General features: G+C 36.8%; 1 protein-coding gene and 1 long non-coding RNA gene across 2 annotated transcripts in view; one reads left to right on the plus strand and one right to left on the minus strand.

Moving 5' to 3' along the window:
- LOC107097886 (sodium- and chloride-dependent neutral and basic amino acid transporter B(0+)-like) overlaps window positions 1-11,145 on the minus strand; it is a 33,189-nt gene extending 22,044 nt beyond the window's left edge. Inside the window, exons 1-10 of the mRNA XM_015395225.1 lie at window positions 10,873-11,145; window positions 10,469-10,613; window positions 10,249-10,380; window positions 4,835-4,996; window positions 4,582-4,696; window positions 4,370-4,502; window positions 2,599-2,739; window positions 1,737-1,872; window positions 1,566-1,658; window positions 766-891 (exon numbers count right to left, since the gene is read on the minus strand). Of these exons, the coding sequence (XP_015250711.1) occupies window positions 766-891; window positions 1,566-1,658; window positions 1,737-1,872; window positions 2,599-2,739; window positions 4,370-4,502; window positions 4,582-4,696; window positions 4,835-4,996; window positions 10,249-10,380; window positions 10,469-10,613; window positions 10,873-10,938 (1,249 nt within the window). The 5' untranslated portion in view covers window positions 10,939-11,145. The remainder of the gene's footprint in view (window positions 1-765; window positions 892-1,565; window positions 1,659-1,736; window positions 1,873-2,598; window positions 2,740-4,369; window positions 4,503-4,581; window positions 4,697-4,834; window positions 4,997-10,248; window positions 10,381-10,468; window positions 10,614-10,872) is intronic.
- A 5,976-nt stretch (window positions 11,146-17,121) lies between these two features.
- LOC107097895 lies at window positions 17,122-20,685 on the plus strand. Its single transcript, XR_001481864.1, has 2 exons — window positions 17,122-17,636; window positions 19,462-20,685. It is a non-coding gene; the product is annotated as an uncharacterized LOC107097895 (long non-coding RNA).
- Window positions 20,686-21,522: the final 837 nt, after the last annotated feature.

Here is a 21,522-nt window from a genome sequence, read left to right on the forward strand (position 1 = left end):
TATATAAAAAACGCGCCCTATAGTCCGGTGCGCCTTATGTGTGTGTTAAATACAGAAATGGGACACATAACTGAGAGTGCGCCTTTTAGTCCGGTGCGCCTTATGGTCGTGAAAATACGGTAACAGGGAAGCAGGCAGGCTCGGACTGGTAATCTGTGACACCGTACATTTGCCCAGTGGGCCGGTCCTAATTTCAGGGCCCTCCTTAAATCATACCGACCCCAACACTTACTCTCCAGCTGAAGCTCCTACCTGCGACGGTAAATAACTCAAGGAGCTCAAGAAGTAATCCAATGTTAACTCCCTAAATGATGCATGCAGTATATATAGCACTTCCTCTTTATGCACATCCTTGTGATGGTTGGCTTATGGTGTAATTTTCTATTTCTTCAAACTGTAAAATCCTTGTAACAAACTAAATAATAGTAAAACTAAAATGCTTTCTTTAAATCAAACTACGATGTTCGTCTTATATTTATGTTCGAATATTTTGCAAAAATATGTTGCGGTGCATGATGGGGTTTTGAATCTAAAGGCTAATGTTTCCCATCTTACTTGCATTGTTGCCAGGTTGGGATGTTTCCCAATCTGGCAGTTTAGGATGGCCGTCTCTGGGTAAAAAATGCTTTTCTTTAGATTAATGGACTAAGAGATCATTAGACTTTTTTTTCCATAAGTGGAAATGATGGAAAATTATGGGAAATCGTTCCCAGTCCGAGCTTGGAAGGAGGTAAGGTTCCGGAAATCTAGTATGAGGTATCTTACCTATTCCTGCAAACTGAGAGTCCAGACCAACAGTCAGAAGCATGAAGAAGAACAAAATGGACCAGAGTTGGGAAACGGGAATCTTTGAGAGAGCTTGTGGATATGCAATAAAGGCCAGACCAAATCCTGCAGCAAAACAAAATGACATCGGGGCTGTTGGTTCATTATGGGGCAATTTGGTGCCATTATTGCTGCAAGCAAAGAAAATGTTTTTTCACTGGAAATAAAAATAAAGATGCAATCCAGTAAGAAAACTTAAAAAAACTGCTTGATTAAAAAATTATTTTAATATTAACTTTTTGCTTGGATTTTATTATTTCAAAAAGTTTCTTCATAATCAATCCTTCCTTTTATTTTTATTTCCCTTTTGTTTCTCCAATTTCATGTTTGAAATTTGATTATTTTTTTTTCTATTTTTTGTCTTTCAGATTAGGTTTTATGAATTGTGTTTTTTCCTAGTAGGATTTTACAGATCACATTATCTTTACTGGAGTTATCTAGAAGAAATTTGGGAAAAAGTCAGGAAAAAAAGGCAAATTTAAAAAAACTAAACTTGAAAAAAGTAAAATTGAAATAAATATATCAACGGAAATAAATCCATAAACATTTTAAAATAAAATATAAAAAGGCAAAAGTATTCTCATAACCTTTTATGGATTAATAATTTTGGATTAATGAAAGTTTCATTTCTGGATCATGCATTAAATTTCTTTACTTAAAACAATAAGGGAACAAAATTCACTCCATAGTTTAATAGTAATCCAGTCATCAGGGTTGGCAAAGCACTTCAAATGCCTGACCTTCCTTCACCAGTTCCTCCACTGGTATTTTGTAGACGTGAGCCATATGACCCAGTATGGAGAATATTGCAAAGCCAGCAAACACACTGGTCCCTTTAAAGACAGAAAAACAAATTCTGAAAAGTTATTTTTTTTTTTTTTGACAAATAAAGAAGTAAGCTGAGCCCCTACCAGCATTAGTTAGTGTCACAACAAAGGAGTCTTTGAACACATTGTTGTGGAAGTTGTTATAGGAGGCCAGAGTCATGAGTCCTCCCCAGCCGATAGAGAGGGAGTAGAAGGTTTGGGTTGCAGCGTCTTTCCACACCTATAACACACACACACACACACAGACACACCGCAGTCCAAAACGAGAGAACTAGTGTTGCATGGTAACATGGGCGGTTCTAGACTGGGGCCAACGGGGGCCACTGCCCCTGTGGATCATGTCCGGGCCCCTGTTTTGGCCCCAGTACTGAAGACATAATACGAAAAGAAATTGTCATAATGATGATATGAACTGATATGGTTACTGCTTTTATTTCTATAAAAAATTCTGTTTAACTAATTATTTAAAGACAATAAGGTGATAGCTTCTGTTTTATTGAGATAGGATCCCAGTTTTCATCTGCTAAAAGTTTTTTTTCAAAACAATGAAAAAAATACACTTTTACAGCTGAATTTATCAGTATTTAAAGTATTTAAAGAAAACTTTAATTTTAACTTTAATAAAGTTATAAATATGTTAAATTCTTAAATTATAAATGTATATTAAAAAAATAATAGCTTTATTTGATCTTTTAGATATTTATATAGCTGAGTTGCTTTTTTGCTATGCTTAGGGATTTTTATTTTGTTTAAACGATAATCCAAATTAACATTTTCAAGCCAAAAATAAATATTTTTAGTGGGTAGACATAATTTTAATTAAACCTAACTGAATGGAAATTTCACTTCATGCAGATTTCTTAATGTTTTTGAATCCCTTGCCCATTTCTTTTGCTTAATGCTTTTCTGTGCCCCCCATGAAAACAATAACCTTTCGGACCCTTACCTGAGCATCAGACAGCTTTGAGAGATTGGACTGGCTGCCAATGTAGAACTCTATCCCATCTTTGGCGCCCTCTAGTGTCACACCTCTGATCAGCAGGATCAAAATCACCACATAAGGAAACGTAGCTGTGAAATATACAACCTTCACAGAAAGAAAATTAGTTAAGTAGTGAGTACAGCCCAAGTAATCTTAAATAAAAGTTTTAATAGTGCCATGAATTACACAATGATATGTTTCTTATTTCATTTTAATGTATTTTATAATATTAAAGGATTACTATTTTCCATTTTGCTATTTGTATTTCTTATAAAGTTAATATTTTAGGCCTTATAAAGTGAAATAAAGTAAATTTACTGCTGAATTTACCTTCTTTCATATATTTATACTGTTGTACCATGTTTTGAAGTTATTTATAACAAAGAAAATAGAGTTTGATTTGTCTGGTTCATTAACAAAAATCCTTTCTGGGGTTTTGAACAGTAATAATTCCCTTTACAGCTCTTCATTGGGTTAATTTAAATGCTCATAACCTGCTAGGGGCTGATTTTAAATGCCAAACTGCAGTAATTTGTCTTTCTTTGGTTAAAATACAAGATTAACCATTTAGCCCACTTTAACCATTAGCCCTTGAATGATATATTACCTACTATAAATTAAGTTGGAAAAAAAATTATAGTCAAGAAAAAAGGTAAAAAGCTAATTGAAAAATTTAAAAGTTAATAAGAGCAGTTAATAATTATATTTAGGTTTATAAACAAAAAAATGTAAGAACCAGTATCAGCATTAATACCTCTAAGTTTATGTTGTACAAACAAAATGTGTTTCTTTCACTCTCAGAGTGTTTTTCTTGAATTTGTTATTTTTCTCAATATATTTCTAAAGTTGGTATTTCTTGTTATAACACTGATATAAATTTTTGCCATCAAAATATAAATTTTGTCTTAATGTTACAAAGGTAATAAAGGTCTTGTCCTGGATTCCAATAACACTGTTGGCTTGAAATTTTGGAGTGGTATGGAGTGAATTTTATCCCATTATTGTTTCAAGCAAAGAACAGTATTTGTTTTAAATAAATTTTCATATTTTTGTTTTTCACATTCTGTTTATCNGATTTTGCTTCACAAATTTTACATTCAATATTTATTTCAAATCTATATTTTTCAGATTTGGTTTTACGAATCATATTCTTTTTAAATAGCATTTTATTGATCAATTTCTCTTCACTTGTGGTGGCAGGCTTTCAACTGGAATGAGAAGCAAACTCATTTCTATTGGTCTGCAGTATTTTATTGGTCAATTTGCACGTCTAGAATGAGCGTTGGTTTTGGATGTGAAGTGAGGAGAATGTGATCTGTGAAAGACAATTTCAAACGAATGAAAATCTTTAAATTTAAATTCTTTAAATTTAAAGTATAAAATCTGTAAAAAAAAAAATAATAATTATACTAAAAACAGCAAAGTTATTTTGTAAAGTTTCATTCCTTGAATGCATCTTTTTATTCTAATTAACAAAATGTTTTTTTTTTCTATCTACAAATCATGTTCTATGTGTGCAACAATAGTGAAACAAAATTTACTCCATATGAATGCTGAGGTAGAGGAAAATTATGTGCTTATGAGCATATTGATGATTTTCTAAATCAGATTTATAAAAATATGAAACGGATTTGTCTTTTTTTTTTTTTAGCATACATTACATTTTAATTTTAACTCCTGCAATGATGGACAACCTTATCCATAAGCTTTAGACATGAGGAGTGAGTTGACATACTTTTCCTGATGACTTGATGCCTTTGATCAGAGCTGCAGCTACAAGGATGGAGCTTAACAGCAGACAGAGAGCAAGATGCCAAACCACCGGTCCTGTTTCATCCATGCCGCTGGATCTCTGCAGAGCCACATTGCTAAACACAAGAAGACATACTTAGCATGCATTTAGGTCTACATATTGTTTAGCTTGCTCATTGGAAATGCTGTTCTTACTCCCAGTAGTATTCGCTTGGGCTCTGGACCACCGTTGTGATTATGTTGGATGAATCACAAGTGTTGTTTTCTTGGGTCCAGTTGGCCACCAAAACACCACTAATGTTACAATGTACTAAACAAAAACCCAACAACCAATCAATGAATGAAATTTCCTTCGATTGTATCAATTAATTTGTCCCGATGCAACCATTAGATATCTGATTATCTTTCCAAAAGGCTTAAAACCTTTTAGCAGGAAGCAGATAAGTACCTATAGGTGTGTCACTGCAGGTGTTGTCCGTCCTGTTGGGGCAGCTGGACCAGGGAAGAGCCGACTGCATGGAGGCAAACATGTAGTACAGGCTGTAGGCAATGATGACATTGTAGTAAATGGAGACTATGAGGGTCACTATCACCATCCCTATGCCAACACCTGGAAAGAGAGGCAAGAATATAAAGGATTAGAAAAGTTTCACTGTCTTGGTTCTGTTTAAGTTTTCTTTTGAGTTTTCAGTTTCACTTTGATCCATGTTTTTTGTTGTCTTCTGGTTTTGTTGGTTTAATTCCTATTTTGTGGTGTTTTCTGGATATATTTGAGTTCTTAGGTATGTATTGGTGGCCCTCTGTTGTCCTCTTGTGTTGTTCTTCTTTCCCCTAACTCCTTCCAGAACCCTCTGTTCACACCTGCTCCCAATCAGCTCATTAGTCCTGTCTTTGTTCAGGGGTCCCATATACACCCACCGGCCACTTTATTAGGTACCCCATGCTAGTAACGGGTTGGACCCCCTTTTGCCTTCAGAACTGCCTCAATTCTTCTAGCATAGATTCAACAAGGTGCTGGAAGCATTCCTCAGGGAGTTTGGTCCATATTGACATGATGGCATCACACAGTTGCCGCAGATTTGTCGGCTGCACATCCATGATGCGAATCTCCCGTTCCACCACATCCCAAAGATGCTCTATTGGATTGAGATCTGGTGACTGTGGAGGCCATTTGAGTACAGTGAACTCATTGTCATGTTCAAGAAACCAGTCTGAGATGATTCCAGCTTTATGACATGGCGCATTATCCTGCTGAAAGTAGCCATCAGAAGTTGGGTACATTGTGGTCATAAAGGGATGGACATGGTCAGCAACAATACTCAGGTAGTCTGTGGCGTTGCAACGATGCTCAATTGGTACCAAGGGGCCCAAAGAGTGCCAAGAAAATATTCCCCACACCATGACACCACCACCACCAGCCTGAACCGTTGATACAAGGCAGGATGGATCCATGCTTTCATGTTGTAGACGCCAAATTCTGACCCTACCATCCGAATGTCGCAGCAGAAATCGAGACTCATCAGACCAGTTTTTCCAATCTTCTATTGTCCAATTTCTATGAGCTTGTGCAAATTGTAGCCTCAGTTTCCTGTTGTTAGCTGAAAGGAGTGGCACCCGGTGTGGTCTTCTGCTGCTGTAGCCCATCTGCCTCAAAGTTCGACGTACTGTGCGTTCAGAGATGCTCTTCTGCCCACCTTGGTTGTAACGGGTGGTTATTTGAGTCACTGTTGCCCTTCTATCAGCTGGAACCAGGCTGGCCATTCTCCTCTGACCTCTGGCATCAACAAGGCATTTCCGCCCACAGAACTGCCGCTCACTGGATGTTTTTTCTTTTTTGGACCATTCCCTGTAAACCCTAGAGATGGTTGTGCGTGAAAATCCCAGTAGATCAGCAGTTTCTGAAATACTCAGACCAGCCCTTCTGGCACCAACAATCATGCCACGTTCAAAGTCACTCAAATCACCTTTCTTCCCCATACTGATGCTCGGTTTGAACTGCAGGAGATTGTCTTGACCATGTCTAGAAATTAAGTGTTAACGAGCAGTTGGACAGGTGTACCTAATAAAGTGGCCGGTGAGTGTATACTCTGTGCAGTTCTTCAGGGCTGGTTCCTCGTCTTTCCCTGGCTCCCCACATGAGTTTTCCCATGAAGTTGTCTGTTTTTTGGTTCCATTCCATGTATTGTGTACTTTGGTTTTAGGATTTTTCTCTCAGTTAATTAATTAAATCTACAAGAACTCTGCCTCCTCACTTCTGCATTTGGGTCCTCAAAACCTCAACCAAACCCTGACCGCCCTGGCATTTTGGACTAGACTGACCCACCACATTTTTTTTTTGGTGTACTGAATGTGTATACCAACTGTGCAATACTTTGAGGCCAGTTTCATGGAAATTAGTGAGAGTGGACACTTAAAATACTTCGAAAAACTTAATTTATTAAAACTGTAAAATGTAAACTCCACCACAGCAAAAATTCTTAGATCAGGGTGAGAGAGAGAGAGAGAAAATTCACAGACAACCACACAAATTACTCTACGCTTCTCATGCTCCTCTGTGCGCTGGTGCACATGCCTCCAATCAGACATCCCAGTAATAAATGAGCTTCCATCAGAAGTCTTTCCAAATGCAATACATACAAAACAAAATAAAGCATGACGTTTCTCACAATATGTGAGCCACCTCCTGTTGGTTGCATTTTTAGTGGTGAATAACTCGATTTTTTGTGCTTTGTTGTGGGCGGTGATTCAAAAAGTTTTGTAAAAGACAAGGTTCAGGACGGGCAAAGTGATCTATTTCTGTAAAAAAGTAAACTGAAACTTATTGGCTTATTTTTCTGACTGATCCAATCAGCTCTCTGATCAACCAGTCGCCTGGATCACTAGTTGAACAGAGCATCGCTTTGGACAGATACGCTGCACAGGTTTCACCAGCAATCACAGTAGTTCTAATCCGCACATGATGCATGAATTATTGTATTGCCTGTTCGCTCTCACTGGCATTAAAAAACTCCAACTCCCATAGTCTAAAATCCAGGATAATTTATCCGACTCGCGGGCATCCGTGAACAACTATCGATATCAGGGAGACTCCCGGAACTTCCGGGAGATTTGGGATGTCTGCAACCACCACCACCATTATATTTAACATCAGACACCGGAGCAGATGAAGGGCCTGCTGTTGGGAACATGTCAGTCAGTTTGACACATTTCGCAGCGTCCGTTTGAAGTATGGGGTTCCGTTAGTGCCAAAAATATGTTTATGTGACTTCTGGTGTGTCCATGTGTCTATGTAAGGTGTGCATGTATCGTGCTTATGTAATGGAAGCTGTATATGTAGCGTACATATTGTACATATACAACTTCCATTACATAAGCACAATACATGGACACACCAGAAGACACATAAACATATTTTTGGCACTAACGGAACCCCATATTGAACTCATTTTTTTTTTTTCGCGCAGTTTCTCTGTGCCTCCCATTACTACTGTGAACATCGCTGCACAAAGTTCCAATGGAGAGTGAAGTTGTTTCTCTACTTTCTGATTGGCCTATGCCTTTAGACTGTCAGGAATAATAACCAATGGGCTGCAGGAGCCTGTGGTAAGGGCCGGATGATCAGAACAGACTCTTGCGCTGCTGATTTTATTTTTCTTCATGCATTATGCAAATATAACAAAGCCGTTATATAATAATAATAATAATAATAATAATAATAATAATAATAATAATAATAATAATAATAATGCATATTATTAATATACATGTCTGGTCTGCCGGCCCAAACAGCCTGTCAGCCCACCGGGCAAATGCCCGGTACGCCCGATTACCAGTCCATGCCTGCTGACCGTAGGAACCAGCCATTATGGACCCAGCAGAGCCCGGCTTGGACACCCTGACAAACTTATTTTTTAACCTAAACAATGCTCTGGACACCATTGCCACCCTCAGCCCACCTTGGAAGAGGGTGAGTGCGGTTGGCGAACTAAAGGAGATTCTTCTCTCTAATGCCACACTCCTTTCTCCCCCAGTTTTATCTGAACTATGCGAAAAGTTGGAGTGGAACCGCCAAGCCGCTGTGCCAAACTCTTCAATAGACTTCCATCAACCAAACCATCACTTCGTCACATTTCTACTCTTCTGTCAATCGCCTCCATTCCTCCGTGGCCCCTCAAGGCGTTTTAAGGGGCTTCAAAACCTAAACCAACTTACAAAAAGAGCGATTTCAATAGTTTCATTATCAAGATTGTATATTATATTTTCCTTAAGTTAAGAACAACGATTTTGGATATTGCAATGTGGAAGAAAAATCAAAACAATTTTTTTTTTTCAGTAGTTAAATATGAAAGTGTGATTGCAAAATGCTTTAGGAGTTTTTTTTTTTTTCTTTTTTTCAGATGAATAAAATCCAGTGTAGCCGATTGACTCCAGATTTCAAAATAAGAACATATACCGGTAGATTTTTTTTTGGCTTAGTCTATATGCCTAAACGTGTGTAGCTGAAACCAATCTCTGTTTTTTTTTAAACTGAACACGCCAATTTATGGTGTAAATCTTTTTCTATTATTGTTGCAAGCACAGAACACTTTTTTGAATGCTATTCTTTTGTGACATGAAACTTGACAAACAAATTTTGTAAATAGAACTTAAAAATTTTCTAATTTTGCAAATTGAAATTTGAAACAATTGCAATCCAGAAATGAAACTTTTGTGTTGAGAGTGATGTTTCTATTTGCTCAGATAGAATTTTTCCAACAATTGTTTCATCCTTTTTTTCCATTTTTCATTTCTATACATTTTAATTGTTTAACAGATTTAATCATTTTTACGTCTTATTTTTCAGATTTGTCTCTTTCAGTTTGAGTTTTAGAAATCTATCTTTTACAGATCCAAAATCTCTCTGCTCCTTGGGACAGGTTTTCCTCTGGAGTAGGGAACAAAGTCTAATCTCTATTGTTCTGCATGAGCGTTAAGCACAAAAGACCTAAAATACCTACAATATATTTTGTGTTTGCAATGAGACAATATGTGGAACTGCTTGGGTATAACTGTTCGAGCCAATCTTTCATTATTTTACTTTTTTTTTTAGCCTTTTGTTGCAACAATGCAATTAGTAAATAAACATAAAAAGAATGCAAACCTCTGCACAACCAAGAAGATATAAACATACCACTAATGCCTGTAATTGCATATTTTACACATACCAACAACCACAGAGGAAGCATAGAGCTTATCGATTTAAGACCTAGATTACAGTACATATTAAATACCAATGCATTCTGTTCTTAATGAAATTAAAACCAGTCTGAGACCAGAAATGCGAACACACCTGCAATCAAATTTAGTTAGGAAAAAGCTTTAAAGTCCATTGTGTCTCCCTCATTCACTGAAAGGTCTATTAGCCATAAGGCTATCTGGTGTTAATACCCAACTATCTTTGGGGATCTCATGCATGGTGAGAACATACAGACTCCACAAAGAAGAACAAGCGTACGCTCAGCTTCAAACCAGGGAGGCTGAAGAACTTTGCAACCAATCAAGATTTATTTTTTTGTTAGACGATTGAATCTGACTTTAACTGCTTGGTACCAAACAGAATACTTCTGTTTTATAGCTCTAGTATTATTACCTTTCCTTTTTCTTCAGCTCAAGATTTAACTGCATATGTCTTTAAAGAAGGTAGGAAGCAATCAGCGGCTGAACTCCAGTTAATTTTTGCTAAGAGGATTGTTCATTAACAGCAAGTCTCATTAAATAGCAGATAGCAATCATTCAGAGTTACACGGTTGACCATTAACCACCAAAACCACAGCTGTCTATCATCTCACTGACATAAATGACATTCTTTTTTTAAAGTCTCACCCTGCAGGATCGGCACCGCTCTCCAAACATTGATCGGACCCTGGCTGCAGAACTGACCAAAGGCGCTTTCAAGGTAGAACAGAGGAATCCCAGTCACCACTAGCATTGTGAAGTACGGGATAAGAAAGGCTCCTGTTTGATGGCAACAGATAAGAATTAATAACAAAACTGAAAAGGAACACCACTGGATGGGATAGTGGATCAGATAATATCAATATACCCCCGCCATTCTTGTAGGCCAGGTATGGAAACCTCCAAATATTCCCCAGTCCAACAGCATAGCCGATCATGGAGAGGATGTAATCCCTCTTGCTTGACCAGTTTCCACGCTCAGCATTTTCATCCCCAGGATCTACATGTGGATCCTGCTTGATGTAGAGTTTAAAATGCAACAAATTGGTTATTATAATTACTATGAAGCTTAGTTCTAATAAAAAATGACCAACAGTAAAAATCAATCCAAAGAACCAGAACATTTGTAGCCAGCATATTGTCCTTTAGGATAAAAATTAATTACTCATGATTTAAATTGGATTTAAAGTGAAAATAAAGGCAGAATGTCTCCCATTTCATTTTTTTTTACCCACCATTAACAAAAGAAAAGGTCAAAGAAAAAAAACTTACCTGATCAACGACGGCAGGATTCCTCAGAATTAAATCCTTGAAACCTTTCCAGCCGTATTCCCTCATGTCCTCTCTGTTAAAACTCTAAAACAGGAAAACTGAATCCCCTCTGCAGGTTTGTTTTATTGGCCCTCCTCCTACCTATCACCTGCTTCGACCCTCCCTTTGTGGTTTCTGACCGCTTCTATTACCAAGCCTCTTAAACAGGAATATGATGACCAATGCTGAGAGATTACACAACATTATCAGGTCATCTAGTTCTTCTATTAACAGAGTTTATATGTGCACCTAAATAAAGTTTCTATGACTCCTCTCCTCCTCCTCTTGCATAGAAATGACATTTTATAAATAAAATAATTGTGACATGTGAACCGTGGTTTGTGTCAGGGTGCCTTCAGCACAGCCTAATACTCCCTTCTGCTGACGTGTGGCGCACAGAGCTCATTTTGGTCAATGACATCTACATTTAATAACAGCTTACAAACAGGGAGGGATTTCATGCAGATGTGGTCACATTGTCAGCATATAATCACCACAGGATGATGATATACTGTAGCTGCTACCTCAGCTCATCATCCCTGATACCGAGGTAACTTTAGTTAACTGGTGTCACTGTCGGTCTAATGAAGCAAACTTTTCAATGCAACATGTTTAAAGACAAATCAACTTTTAGATTTTTTTTTTATTTTGTCAAATTTCTATTAGTAGTGAATAATTTTAAAATATCTACTGACATTTTTTGTTTTGTTTAACACTGTAGACTCAACTTCAGGGAAATTTTGGTTCCACTGGCTTATATAGAGTACAAAGAGTTAACGCAAAATGCCATTAATAATAAAAATACAACAATATGAAAACAGTGTGTATAGTACAAAAGAGCATAAAGAAAAAAATAAAGAAAAAAGTAATTTCCTGGAATATCTTTTCCTTAGATATGAAAATATCTGCACATTAGAGAGCCAAGGGAAGACTACATAGTAGTTGACTTGGATCACTGCTCTTGCACTGCAGTTGGTCAATCAAACAGATATTTTAACAGAATGCACATGCATTATTTGTTTTACCGTTTATCCCCCTCTGTCTGTCCATTTTTTTTGTATTTTCTCTCTCCCTACTTCTCCCTTTTTTCAGTGTTTATATTTTTCCCCATTCGTCCTTTTATTTCTTTATTCCTCTTCCTCTTCATATTTCTCCATGTTTCTTTTTCAGTTTATATTCCTCTCCATGTGTTTCTCTTTGTCCATCTTTCTTTTTGCTTCTTTATATCCTTTAAATCGTATTTTTCGAACTGTTAAGAAAGAGCCTGGAGTTTTCTTAAAAGTTCAACTCAAGTCTCCTAACCTAAAAAAAAAAAAATAAAACCAAATAACTTCTCAAATTTTTCTGTCTGTAGCAAACAAAACAACAAACAAAATTCGCTAATCATTTCAATCAACTTTTTTTCAAACCGTTACAAACCGTTCATCAAATTACATGACATACATTGGGATGGGGGGGTGCCGAGGGCCCCAGCTCGTAGGCGGTTCCCTATAGAGCTGCCTCAATCTCAGGAACCACATTGGGGAAGTAGAGGGAAAAAAACACATCGGAGCCGAAGTCACATGACATCAATCTGACATTTGAGACATTCGTTGTGTGTGTATGATGAGTGCGTTTAATATGTCCATGAACGCTGTCCACAGGCCATTGTCCTTGATGAGATGGAAGTTTATCAACAGTTCTGGGCGCATCCATAGATGTTCACGGGTGGGGGAGTAGTTCTTATTTAAAATGACCCATAATTTTTCCCATCTTTTTCGTCATTCTGCTTCATTTTATCTCTATTCTCCCACTCTGCAGAATCTGTTGGTTCAATATTCTAATATTTCTTATCATCAGCAAACTGAAAGTCTAATATTCTGCTCTCTCTGCTGTTTCTCATAGTAGCTTCATCTGGTCTGTTCCTGTTTGGCTGTGACATCATCCTGGAGAGAAATATCAGCTGTGCTGCTGCCATCAACACCTTTGTTTATAGATATTAGAGATCAACCTGTTTTCCAGTGTATTGGGACATGGGAGCTGGCTCTTAGCTCGTCTGCCTGGCTGTGTGTTTCCTGGACGGAGCCGCCTTTTACAGCTGCCTTTTGTGTCTCTGCTTCTGTCTCCTTGAACCCCAGTCGGCCTCAGCAGATGGCCGCTCACACTGTGCCTGGTTCTGCCGGAGGTTTCTTCCTGTTCAAAGAGAGTTTTTCCTCTCCACTGTCGCTACAAGCATGCTTAATGTGAGGGATTGCCTTTGAGTCAATGAGTCGATGCAATCAACTGCTTTTACTTAGATAGAACATTTTTATTAATATGACTGTATGATCTGTGAATTGTAAAGTGCCTTGAGATGACATGCCTTGTAAATAACAAAACATATAAATAAACTGAATTGAACTGACGTTATCGCTGCATTTGATGCCAGATGTGGGCTGCTGTTTCTAGCTGCTGCCGCAGTAAGGAAGCAAGTTACTGTCAGTAATTTCGAGACCAGCTATTTGTTTTCCTCTTGGATCCTTTGAGCATAACAATAACAATAAGCATTCTGATGGCATTTTAACAAAAGTATTTTAATCAACAACACATGCAAACAAGTAATAATTGCATTAAACATGTCGTATGAGGAGTTTTATGGACCCCTCAGAAACTCAGAGTCCCCCAGCAAACGGCCTGGTTTTGCCAAATTGTGACCCTGAACAGGACAAAGGAATATATCGAACCTCTTTCAAGTGTGTGTGTAAACGGCGGGCTGTGTTAAATGTCTGTCAGCGCCGTGCAGATGTCATTTACCCCTTGTAGACATGCTCTGTGTTTTGTTTTGAATTCCTTTAAGGCTAGAATAATTTATGCACACAAGGAAAAAGCTTTTATATAACCTGTCAGAAAGGTTGTTTTTTTTTCTTAGATGGTGACACTGGGGAAGAGTCTCTATATTTAGCTCTTAATCCCATTTTTCTCATGTTAAATGCAATATACTATCTTTTTTTTATACCTAGCTACTTCTAGCTACTTTTTTAAAGTAATATTTTCTACAATTTTCTGAGGCACCTAGTGGCCCCCACTCTGAAAACTACATCGATAAAGTAGGTGGGACCTAAAGTTGGAGTTCTCATTTTACAAACATTTTTAAAGATATTTTTTCTCAATACACATTATAACCATTTAATATTAACATAAATGTCAAGGCTCATCATGAAGTGTGTGTGAACATGATTGTTTCATATGAGGACTCCTGGCCAAAGTGATTTGGTCCTGAAACATGTATTTTTCCACAAGTTTTTAACAAATGCAGTTTAGTTAATGAGTGATTACTAGCTGTAGCAGTTATTCTGAGGCTGTGTGAGATATAATCATGACAAATGTTTGCAGAGCACAGCAGGCTGACGGTGCTTTCCAAGAACTCATTTGTGTCATTTCTTGTGTGATTTATTGAAGGTAATAATCGATTGACGGATATTTTTAACTTGCCGGTAAATTGACCTTTTTTTTTCTCTATAGGCATTGCAACTCGTTAACAAAGAGAACAGAGGAAGCCGAGGAAACGCTAGAGTAAATAAATCAGTGACGATGAGATATTGCTGCTACATTCAAAGAACACTTGTTTTTTCTTGGAGATATTTAGAATTCAAATCTGATACCAGGAAGATAAGTAATGCATAACAGGGATAGATGATGATGTAAACATTGTTTTTTGTTTTTTTTTTAATAACAATTGGTAACATTACAGGCCATACACTGGAAAATTGGAGAATTGAAATACTCTTAATTTGAGCAGAAAATAAGAGAGTGATAATGCGTATTTTTACTCTTAGAATGAGATAGTTATATAATATGCACTTCAAATAAGACAATACAAGATGTTTTGTCTTATTTTAAATGTAAATTGTCTCGTTTCATAGGTAAAGTGTCTCACTTACCTCCTCAATTCAAGAAAAAAAAATGTACTTTTACATTTTTGCAGTGTAGCTGTGAAATGCAAAGTTTTTTTAAAGTTTTTCACAAATACATTTCTGACAGCTGTGGTATGCGCTTCTATTAAGCTCCTTTGTTGAGCCATATTTGACTACTGTACACCTGCAGTTTCAAGGAATACCTGTCCATTTAGAGCCTGATATTTAGAAGCATCTTATATCCAAACATGTTTTAAAAGGAGCAAAGCGGAGCAGAGTAATCTCTGTTAGCAATTCAGCAGACTGCATGTGTAAACCTTCTTTTTTTAATTGTTTATTTTCAGCATATCATGTTTCAATGAGCCAGTTATCCATGGGTGGAAGATTTGAAAATGTTAACTTTCACCACGTGTAAAGCAATTTTGCAAATCTAAAACTCAACTGTTGTAGTTTTTATGTCTTTTTTAGTACTTTTTAAAGTCAGGTGCAAACTGACATGCAAAAATATCTGCAGTTACTGTTGCCATAAAAGAGGCATTGGTGACTAGATGAGGAGAGGGAGTCAGTGCACATGTAGACAGATTTAGACCAATAAAATAATAACAGTGGAATGAAAATAATGAAGGGAAACATCCATGCAGACTGGTGTAACAACAAGTTCTGTGACCTATCATAGACTGTGACCTAGAGCATTTCAGAGACTTCTGTGGGTTTCAGGTATTATTCTTGTGACATTGGTTAAGTTATAAATCCTGGGATATAAGGGTTAGTAGATAGAAGACTGCTGAGTAGAATCCACAACAGCTGGAAAGATCTCAGAGCATAATGTAACACCGGCACAAAATTAATGCAAGAAAACGATAACTAATTACATAAATTAATAATTGTGGTATGGGGGACCACTAGGGGGCGTAGAGAAAGTATCTCTATTGACACGCTCAAACCCGCTCATGTCCTGGTGGACGATCAGGTGGTAACAGCCCATGCTACTTGTAGAGGAAAACCTCCCTCCACTGTTTTAATGGACCGCTGTCGTCCCTCCAGGGATCCTCATTCATCGGGGCTCAATCCCTCTGCAGTCCCTCCTTGTCATCATCGACCTCTGGCACAGATGTTCCAGGATCATTCTACAGAGCCCAAGTTCAGCCGCTTCGGACATTTGTTAAAAACCAAGGATCTGGTTTCTTTTTTTTGTTCTTTTTTTTAACCCTACTGAGTGTTCTGGAGGGGGGGGGGTCATGTGGCAGACCACTAGGGGGCTCCACTTTCACTCAGGGGAAAAGTTCTAACCTATATTTCTTTGGTAGTGTATATTCAGGTGTTTAACTGTACGATTGCTCTCAGTATCAGTAGTGTAAAGAAGGTTTTGAATCTACCTCCTTTGTGTCGTCCTTTTCCACTCACTCCCGGGGGGTATCGTGATATAGGAAAGCAAATATAGTAACAGTGATTTAACACGAAGCACGGAGTTTTATATTTTTGCACCTGTTTTAGGATATGCAAACCTTGGAGGCAATCAACAGGCAAAGATAACTGTTTTCCTATATTAAAATTGTTTATCTTTTTATATCTAGCTTTGGTTATTTTTATTATTTTATGTTTGACTTTTGTTCATAGCACTTACTGTAAAGATAGGTTACCTATGTAAAGTGCTCTAGAAATATTATGTGGTATTATCATGATTAGTTTTGAAACTATTTCTATCATTATCTCCAACTACATGGCTTAGGACCTCATCTTTCTTTTACTGCCAGACTCATACTGTCTGAAAAACCACAATCTGCTCATTTTATTGGGAGGAACCATATTAGTTTGCACGTTTTAATATTTGAAAAGCAAGCTTTGTAGATCACCACCATACACCACTTAATGCACGTACTAAAAAAAATGGCCCACACAATTTAAGATATCTTATATGGAATCTCTAAAGATCAGGCCCCTAGAGACAAAAAAGTTAGTCCCTTCTTCTTCTAAACAATGTTCAGACTGTTTTTTCAGAATCTGTGTTTTAAGCCTTGCCACAGAAGAATGCAAGTCGGTACTTTGACTGCCACATTTAAAGGTACAGTGTGTAATTTTCAGTGTCATTTAATGGTCAGACTGTGGACTGCAGCGTCATGAACCACTCCCACTGCTTCTCTCCCTCCAACAATATGGAGACCTATGTCCATAGAAGCTGACATTTAGCAAAATGTCTTTCACACCCTTTTGTGAAGTGATGACAAGGTTCATTTACATAGACAATTTTATAAAAAGTATTTCAGTGGTCTGCATAGGATATAGATTTTATATACTTGCCGCTGTCACATTTTATCTCATTATTGAGTAGTTTGTCAGCTCTGAACTAGCAAAGCAAAAATACGTCTGCTTCGGTTTACGTATGTGAGACCCGTTCCTATGTGTTTATAAATAGCAATTTCGAAGGTAGACTTTCAGTTTGCTGATGATAAGAAATAAAATACATATGGATAATAATTGAATTTCTGTCATTTAGTCCCTGTAATTTTTACAATCTGTAGGGGTCATGCAAATGCAAAACCAAGTTTCCATTGTCATAGATGAATAACAATAGTTCAGTGGGTGAAATGAACGTAGAGAGAAGTTCAAACCCCATCAACACCTCCTTTCTCTGCAAATCTCACAATTGTAAAATTCCATCATAAAACGGGCGAATCCAAAAGAAGCCCCGAATTGACGTCAACTTACGGGATGTTGTTAGGGGTTAAATCTGCTTTTGATATCCCCTCTAATCAAATTCAGACTTACCAATATTGTATTGTGACAGACTTTGTGATATTTCAAAGCATCTTTTTTGCTCCTCAAGCAAATCAATATAATGTTGTATCATGATAGGTTGGCAGAGGCGTGCACAGACATTTTGGGGGGCAGGTGCTCAGGGGGGGGGGGGGCTCTTTTTAGCGCACGTGTAACACTTAATTATAAAAAAAAAATAAACGCATGTTGAATGAAATTTGACTTTTATTTGTAACATTCTCTAAACGTGAGTTTTCAATGGAAAAAAGTCACATCACCAACAGAACAGACTAAAGCATACTTCTTTCATCTGGCTCATCTCCCTGTTTTCCCTCACCCATCTGTTCTTCCTCATCCTGGTCTTTTTCTGTCTCTGTGTCTTCCCTGAACTCTTCCTCATCTCCTGTCCTGGTAGATGTTGATGGTATAGAGCTTCCCTGCTGTGACTGGCTACAATATATTAATAATAACCATCATGACAATAATAATAATAATAATGATAATAATAATAATAATAGCTTTAACAAATATGCCACATTAGTTTAAATAATGGGCTATTAGGACAACATGACTGGAAGTCTTGTCACGTGGATATGACTTATGGTAGCCTACAAAATAATAGCTATTTTAATACCTGCTGCACAAACCACTTAAAAATAAAATGTGAACAGCTTTTAAGATTTTTCAATATGATTAACCCTCCTTTCTTGGCATTGTGCTGCAATTACTAAATCAATATACAATTAAGACAATAAAGAGACCAAAATGTGTTAATTTATGTTGCCTAACAAAACCTATACATCAGAAAACGTTTGTCTTAACACATAGATTTGTGCAGAAGAGGATTAGGGCCACTGAAAAAAAAAAGTTTACTGATTTTTTAAATTTTATTTCAGTTTAACATGGGAAAAAAGTCAGAATTCTGACTTTTTTATTGTCAGAATTCTGAGATTAAAGTCAGAATACTGAGCAAAAAGTCAGAATTCTCAGCAAAAAGTCAGAATTATGAGAAAAAAGTTAGAATTATGAGATTAAAGTCAGCATTCTGACTTTTTTCCCATACTAAACTGAAATAAAATTAAAAAATCAGTTAACTTATTATTTTTTTTTCAGTGGCCCTAATCCTCTTCCGCATTTGCAATTGCAAACTCTACCAAAATTATTTGTAGCCTATGTGGTCGTCCTCACGTTATCTGTCATTGACTTGGGCTACAGTGTAAAACTTTCAGAATCAGGTTTATTGCCATTGTTAGTGAAGGAGTTCACAAACTAGGAATTTTTTGTGGTACAATCGTGCAACATGAAACATATAATATGGAATAGGTAAATAAAATTATAAAAATATCTAAAAACTGTGGGTATACGTCATGCAAAAAAATAGACTAATGTATACACTTAAGATAAAAAATATGGATACAAAATATAAAAAGTAAAATAGCATCTTACAAGGAGAAAACTAGTTTATCTGGTGACCAGTCGGCAAAATGCGTGTTTGGTGCTGCTGAATGAGACATTTTAATGCACAACAAAATGATTCTGCTTGATCTGTATATTACCTGGCTAATGGGGCACGGGAGAAGCAGCCTGTCAGCGACCGTTCCTGCTATCTGAAAACTGCTATGATGCTGCGCATCTGGCATGCCCTGCGGGCGACCGAGCGAGTTCACGTGACAAAGGAAGAGAGAGAGAGAGGCTAGTCGGGTGTGCGCAAGTAGGTCGGTCATTTTGGGGCATTGTTTCAGTCGTTTTTAATGGCTCAGGTTTTCAAAAGATCATTTCAAAACCGACCTCAGTAAAATCTTAATAATATTAATAATAATAATAAAAAAAAAAAACGAGTTTCAAAAGGGCATTTTCTTTGATAGAGGGCAAACTTCCTAGTGCTTTAGCACCACCTAGTGTCTATGTGTGCACGCCTCTGTAGGTTGGTGATTTACATCCCTATGACTGATGAAAAGCTTTAGCACATCATCATCATTCAGCCACCAGCATGTTACGTCCTGGAAAATGATGTGTTCTGGGACATGTATGGTTTGTTCTACGGAGCCAAATAGGGGCCAAGTAGTTTGATCAAAAACATTTTTTGAAAGTGAAAAAATAACATTGAAACAGGGAAAAAAAAAAAAGACTGACAGAAAAAAGGTTATTTCACATAAACTAACCATTTGAAAACTGGAGGGAAAAAAAGCCTTGAAATTTAAGTGTTTATGAAATTACAAAAAAAAGTCTGAAAAGAAATGTTTAAATGTATTTTCAGATCAGAAGTTTTCATTTTTTAGATTATGGTTCTGTTTGAGTTGCTGCTGTTGCAGCCTGGTGGTTCTTCTGCTTTGAATTGAGAACATGGGACCCAGACTAAAAGAGCTGCATAAGTTGGCCGGAAGTTATCCCTGATTTTAGACTAGGCGAGGTGGTGTTTTTTAATATGATTGAGAGCGTGCATGCAATACAATAATTCATGCATCATATGTGGATTAGAACTACTTCAATTGTGCAGGGACAACAAGAGAGAGCAGGTGTGGGGAGGAGGTTGCTTGTGAAACCTGTGCAAAGTGATGCTCTGTTCAACAAGTGTTCCAGGCAACTGGTTGTAAAAAAGCGCTGATTGGTTTAGTCAGAATAAAAAGCCAATAATTGTTGGTTTAATCGCTGACAGTCACCTAGTTACCACTCAAAGCTTTGCATCCTGTGAAAGTAATTTCTCCCTGAAATGAGTTTTTGGAACTTCGGATGTCTGAGATAGTAATAAATTAACCCTTTTTCATTTATTGGGAAGTAATTATAAACACAGTCAGATAAACGCAAACAAAACAAACATTTTGCCAAAAAAAATAAAATAACACTTTCAGAGTCTGCAGTGCGTCATACATGGCTATGCCAAGAGAGGGCGAGAGAGTTTAATCCTTATTTTTTTTTAAGTTGAATTATTTTCAATTTCAATCTACTCTCTTTGTTTTAAATCTTTTTACTTTTAAATCCTTTCTCATGTTTTTATTTTATTTATTTTCAAAATAAGTTGTTTTTAACAGAATAATGACCCCTACTTAGCTCCATAGTTTTCTGCCACACATAACACATTTACTTTTCATTTATCTGTCACATTAAGTGAAGAAAATACATTCAAGTTTGTGGCAATTTTATAAAATGTTAAAAAAAAAGTAAAAGCTGGTGAGTACTTGATCAGCTAGTTGTGGACTCTAACCCACAACCTCAGCAAAGAAGATTTTGTCTCGACCTGCTTGTGCGGCTGCTTACAACACAGCATTATATTTCATACTTCAAAATAGACATTAGAAGACTTCTTTCTTAGCTAAGGTTTGCTGGTCATCCAGGGATTGGTCTTCATGTGACAATGCATCATTGTTCATTACATGTGTGATGCATATTTCACAATTCAAATGTGGGTTAAATGTCACATTAGCACTGTCAACCAAACATTGACAATGAATTAAAAAAGCATTAAAAAAAACATTCGGGAAAAATATGAAGCTGATTTTAAAAAATGCATGTAATTTATTTGTTTGTTTCATTAACATCCATGCTAAATAATAATAATAATGTCATGCTAACAGTAACAGATATATAAAATAGTCGTCAGCTGTAGATGACAAATGTAGTCATCAGTTTCTTTTCCAAATCAAACCTTTTCTATTTGAAACAGAAATGCTGCCGAAAACAATGGCTGCATGAAATTAATCTAATGCTTATATAATGCAGTGGTTTTAAAAGAAAAGTCCGGTCATATTTAGAATTCAAACTTCTGAAAGTACGTTAAATATGAAATTATTACATACTGTTGAATAAATGATCAGTGTTTTTAATAAAGAGTAATTTTCATCTGAATGTGCTTTTCCATGTTTGTCAAAGAACACTACTGCCACCTACTGGTTTGTGACGTCACGGTGCGGTATCGGCTGTTGATCAAGTCCCAGTGCTGTATCTGGTGTTTGTCACAACGCACTATTATCCAAGTCATCTTGAAAAC

Source organism: Cyprinodon variegatus, unplaced genomic scaffold (assembly GCF_000732505.1).
Source record: "Cyprinodon variegatus isolate N-32 unplaced genomic scaffold, C_variegatus-1.0 Scaffold731, whole genome shotgun sequence".
Classification (NCBI taxonomy): Eukaryota; Metazoa; Chordata; class Actinopteri; order Cyprinodontiformes; family Cyprinodontidae; genus Cyprinodon; species Cyprinodon variegatus.